This window comes from Carassius gibelio, chromosome B21 (assembly GCF_023724105.1).
Source record: "Carassius gibelio isolate Cgi1373 ecotype wild population from Czech Republic chromosome B21, carGib1.2-hapl.c, whole genome shotgun sequence".
In the NCBI taxonomy this organism is placed as follows: Eukaryota; Metazoa; Chordata; class Actinopteri; order Cypriniformes; family Cyprinidae; genus Carassius; species Carassius gibelio.
Window position 1 is genome coordinate 8699003 of NC_068416.1, and position 9080 is coordinate 8708082.

Sequence of the window (9080 nt, forward strand, 5' to 3'; positions counted from 1 at the left end):
TAAAGTGTTACAGGTGATTAAGGACTAATACTTCAAAACCCTTTCAATAAAGTTAAAGTTTCGACCTCGCTGTCCTTGACAAGCCAAAACCTGTCAAGGACCTTTACCTTTAGAAGGTATATTACAACTCTATCAAGGGTTCGATAACACTGACAGAGACACAAAAGGCTCATGTGTGCTGTGGCCTGAAACTGTCACTTGATTCTTGCTGACTTTTATGCTATGGCTAAATGAACTTGAAAATCCTTCTAACTGAATGGCTATCAAATCTTTCCATTTGAAACAAATGGAAAGCTTGACCCCCATGTACTAAGAGTCAGGCAAGTCCAATGAGAAGGCTTGTGTTAAGCTCTAGGATTTGAGTTATTAACCCAGGCAATGCATTTGCGGCCGCTGTCCAAGGTACTGTCATTAACCTAATGTTCTGGTGGATGAAGCACACCATCTGACATGACTTAGTATTGAATACTGAAGCTAGCCTATATTACAATGCATAAGTAATTAAAGTAAATAAAACATTTATAATTCTGTGCACAGAATATTTGCTTTTCATTGAAAAAAAAAAAAAACTTAATGTATCATGTTTTTTTTGGACATGTACCTTGTATGATAATGGATAATTAGCATTTGTTAAATATGTTAATCATTCAAGACCACAGTATATATCAAAATACCATAGAATTATTTTTTATTATTATTGTACCTGTTTTTTTAATGAAATTAATTTATTTTTTTTATTAAAAATATATATTTTGACATTCATTTTCAAAATTAAGAATATATATATATATATATATATATATATATATATATATATATATATATATATATATATATATATAATTTATTTATTTATTTTTTTTTTTTTTATATTCTCACATTGAATTATAGTGACAGGGTGATTGTAGGGAATCCGATTTCTATGTTGTCATACTGACACTCATTCACAACCCTAAATAATCTGTTCCAGCAGATGGCCTCATTGATCCATTCCATATGCAAAAGCCTGCTTAAGCCATAGATTTTTTTTTCTTTCTTAAAAATAACCTGTTCTGCTCTAGTTTTAAGGTTATTTCATCTGAACTGCATTCCATGTTCTGAAAGCATATAAAGTATTGGTATTAAGCTGTATTGTATATTGATGTATAACGATAGAAAAATTAAAATAAAAAAAATATATAGTGTGTAATTATCTACTAGGAAAAATTTTACATCCATGATATATATTTTAATAACCCTTTATGAGCGGTTTTGATGGTCACCTCCTACAAAGGTACTTAAGTATTGCAAACCATTTTAATGTTTACTTCTTCAGAATAACTACTATTGTGTTACTGCCTTTATTATATTTATGTTTTTATTTACTTGTTAGTTATCTAGTCTTGACTAGAAACTTTCATCTATATAATTCATTTGCTACTAATAATAGTACCTGTTTATGATAAACTAATATCTATCATAATTGTATGATATCTGTTATGAGTAACAGTTGGACTATGAAGTGGATATCTGATATATGAACCGCAGATCACCATAGAATTCATTGAAAAACAAAAAGCAATTTATTGAAAAATTGAAAAAAGAATTATACAAAAAAAAAAAAAAGATTTTGACTACATTATTAGATATTAATCATATAAGGACACTTAATGGAATAAGTGTTGGTGTCTACTAAATAGTTGCTAGTAAAATTACATTGGATTTTTTCTTTTTCTTTTTTTTTTTAAGGAATAACCTACATAGTAACATAAATTTAGTTTGATAGAATACATGTTTAAATGGCTTGCCATAACTTCAGAGCTGTCAGAGCTTCTCAGTTCAAGCCCAGCACAAGAGACTGACTGCAAGCCTTCTGAAAAACTCAAGGAAACTATTGCACTAACAAAAACAAACCTGATGATGCTCAAGACTATTCGCATCAGTCCCCAGAGACAGACATACATTTTTAACGGTGAAGAAATTGAAATCAATAAATACATTCAATAGATACGTGTTTTTTCCTTCTTCTTTTTCTTTTTCATTTAGTTTTTTTTTTTTTGCGCTGTAAAATTGACGTTGCAGGAATATTCACGCTCTACTGCGCGACAAGACGAGAGAGTATGAGCTGTAATTCCACATGATGTGCATGGGACGACAACAGCCTTTCATTACAAAACCAACGCAAACGCTTTAAAACCACTTTTAAGGAAATCTAACGGCAGGAATATGTTTTTTTCTTCACGCGCAAGATGGAACGGGGACAAATCGGTCGCCTGAAACGTGAGAAGTGCGCCAAATTGCGACTATGACTTTACTGTTGAGTCTGGTGCGTTTGCAGTTTATGATCAATAGAATCGAGATGCGCTGAACACAACACAGTACAGGATGTATACAGAAACGCAAGCAGAGAGGAATAAAAGACTTTGTTATCTGTTAAGTGAAGGCTTTTGGAAAAGCACTTGAGAAAAAGAAATCTTGAAATGCGCACCTCTTGCTGTTTCTCAAACGAACTGTCACCCGCGCTCTTTCTGAACGGAGAGTCTGCTTTGGGAACAACATGACACGGACGCGCTTCTGCTGTCATTAACGGGGACAAATCAAACCAACGCAGCGGCAATCCGATCAATAGACTATCGATAAGCTCATATATAAGGCTAATCATCACGCCTGCTTATGTTTGCTTAATCTGTTTGGGAGAGTATGCTGTGGGACGATGAACAAACTGCTGACCAGGTACTGAAAGCAGAAACAGACATAATTAGATACTAATCTGTTTTTAAGCAATATTAAGTGATAGTTAGACTAAATGTATGTCTTTTTTTTTTTCCTTTTCTTCTTTTAGTCATATATTCATTGGGAAGATCTGTGGGAGTTCATGGGTCTATTTTTGAGCTACTCAAGAGATTTTTACATTGAAATTATGAGATGTGTTTTTCAAGATGACTGCTGCAGTCAGCATAGCGTTAGACAAACCAGTTCAACTAGTTGCTCAGATTTCTGTGTAAGCACTCTCAGTTCTGGATGGAATTATGGGGTGACTGCTCAATCGACTCGGTGAAGAAGCCATGGATATGAACTATTCCACGGTCCTGGACAGCAGTGTGTCGCAGCGCAATTCGTCGAAGCGAGTTCTCACTGGTTGTTTCCTCTCGCTCCTCATCATGACCACCCTGCTGGGCAACACTTTGGTCTGCGCTGCGGTCACAAAGTTTCGGCACCTGCGCTCAAAAGTCACCAACTTCTTTGTTATATCGCTAGCTATTTCCGACTTGCTGGTGGCCATTTTAGTGATGCCATGGAAAGCGGCCACAGAGATTGTAGGGTTTTGGCCATTTGGTGCCTTCTGCGATGTCTGGGTTGCCTTTGACATCATGTGCTCCACCGCTTCCATCTTGAATCTGTGCGTCATCAGCGTGGACCGCTACTGGGCCATTTCCAGCCCATTCCGCTACGAGCGCAAGATGACACCCAAGGTGGCGTTCATCATGATAAGTGTGGCGTGGACGCTGTCCATCCTTATATCTTTCATCCCCGTGCAGCTGAACTGGCACAAAGCCCAAGCGACCAGTTACACAGAGCTGAACGGCACCTACAGCGAGCCTCCCCCAGATAACTGCGACTCCAGCCTTAATCGGACATATGCCATCTCCTCCTCCCTGATCAGTTTTTACATTCCTGTGGCCATTATGCTGGTCACTTACACTCGCATCTACCGCATTGCCCAGAAGCAGATACGCCGGATCTCGGCACTCGAAAGAGCAGCCGAAAGCGCCAAGAACCGCCACAGTAGCATGGGAAACAACGGCAATATGGAGTCTGAAAGTTCCTTCAAGATGTCCTTCAAGCGTGAAACCAAAGTTCTCAAGACCCTCTCGGTCATCATGGGCGTTTTCGTGTGCTGCTGGCTGCCCTTCTTCATCTTGAACTGCATGGTTCCTTTCTGTAACCCCAACGAGAGCTCTGACTTCTTGTGCATCAGTTCTACCACCTTTGATGTGTTTGTCTGGTTCGGTTGGGCCAACTCCTCACTCAACCCCATCATCTATGCCTTCAATGCTGACTTCCGAAAGGCATTCTCCATCCTGCTGGGCTGCCATCGACTCTGCCCTGGCAGCAATGCTATAGAGATTGTGAGTATCAACAACAATGGTGGCCCTCCATCCACTTCTCAGTATCAGCGTAAGGGCCAAATCCCCAAGGAGGGTATCAACAGCAACTATGTGATCCCTCACAGCATCCTCTGCCAGGAAGAGGAGAACCAGAAGAGGGAGGATGACTCTGGGATAAAGACCTTTGAGAAACTGTCACCTTCCATGTCAGGCAATTTGGATAGCGATGCAGATGTCTCGCTAGAAAAGATAAACCCCATAACACAAAATGGGCAGCACAAATCCATAATCTGCTGAGTATTGGGTGAATTCTGACCCCAAAAAAGAAACCCTAGTTTCAATAAAGTACGGAATCCAAAAAAAAAAAAAAAAAAAAAAAAAGCTTCACTGAAGACCTTAAAAACATTTCTTGGACTACACGAAACTTGCGGAAAACAAAAGAATGTTCCAATTGAAGGCACTTTATGCTGGATAACTATCTGCAAAATATTCGCAGCATTAATGTTTGACATTACCAGGTCAGTTATGGCAAGACATAAATGGAAAGTAATGTGAATAAACCATGTATGCATATGTATACATGTTATGCATTTAAAATGTGTATACATGCGCATGCCCATGTGGTTGTGGTAGAACTGCAGTTGTTAATATAAGGACAAGAGATAGGTCACTAGTAAAATATCTTGTAGGTGAGTTTACGTAAACGGCTCACGAGTAGAGAAATTGGGTTGTGTCTACTGTCGACAATAAAATGTACATAGTGTTGTTTATATTTTTCACCATTTATCAGAGTTGGCTAAGTCAACATCTCCTAACGCTGCTAGTTGTGAAATTGTATGTGCAAACCACCCCATAATGTAACTTGAGAGCAGTAGCTATTCTCATCCTAGTCCTCTACGTGTGCATTGGTTTAATGTCAAAGAAGTCGAAGAGCAGTGGGTTTTTCTGCTATGCGATTTATCAGCTGTGGAAGTGGCCATAATATTTGGATGTAATTTTTTTATATTTTGATGTCAAAGACCCCTTCCTTACCCAACCCAGCCCCCTTCCTCACTGCCAACCCTTCGCTTGTCACAGCGCAGGACAGCACAGCGAAAATAAGATCCCAGTGGTAATCTCATTGATTTTCATTATTTGCACGCTTCAAAAGGGAAAAATATTTTATTTTAAACCCTGTGCACAAGAGACATGCTGGTGTACTTGTATCCATCAAAGTCTATTTAAATGATAGAAGAAGTCTCATGTGGATCCTAGCTCTGCTTTTCCTCTTTGATTCCATCCACTCTAAATGTACAAAAGTAGTTCCAGGCACCACAACTGCCTTTAAACAGTTTCTTTTGCCAACTACGTGGATGAACTTTGCTCTAGGACAGTCTGAAATAACTCTAATTCATAAAGAAAAACTGTAACCGTATCTTATGCAATGCATCTGTCCAGCTACTAAGAAAGATGTTGTGACCTTTCCGAAAACACTATAAGAAGCACTCTGTAGGTCTGTCTAGCACTTCAAAGCATATCCAGGATGAAAATCATCTTGCATCATGCATATAGGTATTGTGCAGAACCCAGCCCCTGAACTGTTATGTCAGCTGTCAGATGTGTGGGAGTATGGTTACCAACATATGTCACATCCTTAGGTACATTGTCTCTCAATTTGCCTTGAAACAATTGAACCATTTTAAATAGTTTCTCCCTGCCCAAACAGAATCTGTGGTGTATAAACTGCCATCCTAGTTTTAATAATTTGTTGAGCTGTTTTGTTATGTTATGCAACTGCCCTTGATCTAAGTTAATTCCAAAGCCTACCATCCAGTGAGTGCTTCCCTTGAACATCAGGATTTGCCTGAACTGATACACATGAGCTTGTTCTCAGAGTGCACTAGGAATAAATGCAGACCAAAATGATTACCGTAAATCAATCAAGATAGCTTTCAGATCAGTTTGCCCCTTTTTAACTGATCCAAACCAATTTAGTTCACATTGACTCTCATAACCAACATAGTTCACATTGACTATAAAGAGAAAGCCTCTCATATTTCGCCTTCGGTAATACCCAGTGCCAAAATGCTGAGGACATCATGATCAGCTGCCTTTGCCAGCTTCCTTCTCACTTACCCTAATACTCTCCTCGTTTCTAAAAGCTTGACAGATATGAACAACAACCACTCTATATGTGTGATTCCAAACTATATGAATGGAGTAAATATGTTTGTGTGACTTGGACAACTTGGAGAGAGAGAGAGAGAGAGACTAGATGAACAGACTTCAGTACACATATTTGTCTAAAATTGGACATCTGCTCCAGGGAATTTTCCAGAAGACTCTGTTTACTAATCCTCCTGTCAAAGACCCGTTCTTCACAATGCTGCTGTGGAAATATTCAGCTATATGTTTTATAGGAAGTTTTTTTTTGCATTTAGCATTTTTAGCTTAAACGCTAATGATGGAATACATAAGATAGTTGGTTTCAAGTCAGTTAAGTAACATCAGATTTATTTTCTCCAATGAGGCGATTCGCATTTAAAATCAACTTTTGTGACATTCTGAAAAGTTCCAGGTGCTTCTTTTATTGCAAATGCTAAGGTATTCCCTGAAACACTGGGGAATCATGGGTGGTATTTTAATTAAGAAGTGAATAAAATAACAGTAAGCCAAGTTTTTATTATTATTATTTATTTTTTTTTAACCAAAGATTGCAGGTTTATCTTTTGATTTTGCAGGTGCTGTTCTAAATACTTAGACAAACCAGTGATTTCAGGTTGAGAGCTGTTTTTCTCTGTTTCTTCCGGAGGAGGTTGAAAATGACTGTTGGTGACAATGGTGAGGGTTAACGATACAGTGTGACAGTGGCAGCACAAACCCCTTGGATCATAACTTTATCAGCTGCATTGTACCACTGTTTATGGACATTCATTCCAAGGTGACACAACCTTAACCTCAGATGCTCAACGAAATTAGCGCATTGTAACATAAACTGGAGAAAAACAAAAACGTTGTAAGATGTTAAAATAGAGATGTGAACACAAGTGCTTTTTATCTTTAAGTCCTTAATTGTGAGTAGAGAAAACAAATGTATTTTGTTGTTTTCATGTGGGTTTGTCATGCAGTTAAAGCACTGTACCAGTTTCCGTGATTCCATAAAGTAGGAAATGTTCCTGGATTAACATGTTTTGTTCTGGAACAACATTCTTGTGCTTTTGTGAACATGAACTAACCCCAAAACCAGACAGAAATATTTGGCTGATAATGTTTTTGAAGCCCCAACCCCAGCCTTGAAGGAATACTCTGGGTTCAGTACAAGTGCAAACAAACTTTTCGTCTCTCATCATAGAAAGGCATTTGTTAATGACCATTAATTGGGATAATTCTTAAACGACTGAAAACTAAAATTTGAAGCTCATAGTTTTATAAATCATTCTTCTGTTAAAAAGTGCAGTTTTAAAGTGTTAAAATAGTTTGCAACATTTTTACAGTAATTTTATGTTTTTGTGATGACAAAGCTGTAAAGCTGGATAAGACTTTACACAGAAAAGGTTTAAAGGCCCCATTAATTGCAACTGTAATACAAAGTTTTGCTTTTTAAACAAAATGAGGGACAAGTGGAAATTCATATTTGTGGTAATCAACATCAACTCTACTTCACTTGTACTGAATCTGGAATATTCCCATTCCTGTCCCCAAACCTCTGAGTGGTTGACAGGAATGTTGTTCCAGGTCCACTAAGGATGTCGATCCCGAAACATGTTCTACCTGGAAAAATCACAGTTGCTGTACAGGTTCATATGTGTGCTGCAGTTCTTCAAGATATACCCAACAAATTTATTACAGTACCTAGTTTACAGTTTGTATAAAATGTCCCCTTTCTATTTGCTAAATAAAAGTGTATGTTGTTTTTCTAATCTTGTTTGCTGTATATTTTCCCTTGTTTTCACTTTATGAGAAGCCGCAGAATCTGTTATGAGGTTTGTCACTTCCAATTCTTTATTTAAAGGTCAACTCTTTGCAGAAAATCAATTGTTATTGATTACACCATCAATGACAACAATTTTGTCAGCAAGAAATGTGTCCTGAATCGGAATTTAAATAACATTTTGTACTGAAAAGGAAATATCAGATCCTTTGATTGATTAATTTAGTTTTTAACCATTATTGTCATTCTGTGGCCAGAAGGCTGTGCGATGAAAGGTATGAGGAGTGATGTTACATGTCATTGGGCCCCTGGAGTAAAGTGAAATTAAGTGTTTTATCCGAGAGCAAAGTGGGAGAGTCAGACAGGAGACTAGAACATCAGTATCCGTAACTCAAGGGCAAGAACTAACTTTGACTCCCCTGCTGATCCACCTGGATATGAATCAATGACATGGGTTCACCCAAAAATCAATGAAAAATGAATTCTAACATTATTTAAAACCTGTCAGAAACCTGTCTTGGATTTTTGGGGGAACTACCCCTTTAATTTGTTCTACTACCTGTGAGCACTCTGTGATGAGAGACTCATCTTAATTACAATATTCAAACAGGTTCCCAGCAGAATTTGAACCTTGAAGTGTTATTTTACACTGAAAGTTAGCAAAAAGATTTTAGCGCATAATAAAGATGATGCACGCAGGAGTTCAGCTTTAGTTACAATATTTGTTGAAGGTCAAAATAAATGAGGAGAAGATGTGAACAAAATTTATACACAATCATAAACCTATGCGGATGGGTTTAGATTTCTCAGAGGATCCCAGACTTATCCAAAGAACAGTTGGCAATCTGCTCCATAATTTATACTGATGCGAGAAAAACAGATGTGTTCAATTCATATGAGATTAAAATCATAAAGTAAGTATGGGAAAAACTCTAATTTACCTGACCTCTCCTGAGGGAAGACTAGTCCTGTCTGAATAGGACAATTTCAGAAATTACATGCTAACAAAAATGTTATCTTTGAAAAGTTTGGAAAGTGAAATGAAAATGTTAAAAAAAATGTAGAGGCATATTCAAGTGGCA

General features: G+C 37.5%; 1 protein-coding gene across 1 annotated transcript; it reads left to right on the plus strand.

The window, feature by feature from the left end:
• The first annotated feature begins 2127 nt into the window (after positions 1 to 2127).
• On the plus strand, positions 2128 to 7987 carry LOC127986042 (D(1)-like dopamine receptor). The gene is made up of 2 exons (XM_052588247.1): positions 2128 to 2712; positions 2822 to 7987. Exon 2 carries the CDS (start codon positions 3045 to 3047, stop codon positions 4383 to 4385), a length of 1341 nt encoding a protein of 446 aa, XP_052444207.1. The 5' UTR covers positions 2128 to 2712; positions 2822 to 3044; the 3' UTR covers positions 4386 to 7987.
• The last annotated feature ends 1093 nt before the right edge of the window (positions 7988 to 9080 follow it).

Bases quoted from the DNA above. Each gene is read 5' to 3' on its own strand.
- LOC127986042 (XM_052588247.1), top strand. From the start codon at position 3,045: ATGGATATGAACTATTCCACGGTCCTGGACAGCAGTGTGTCGCAGCGC.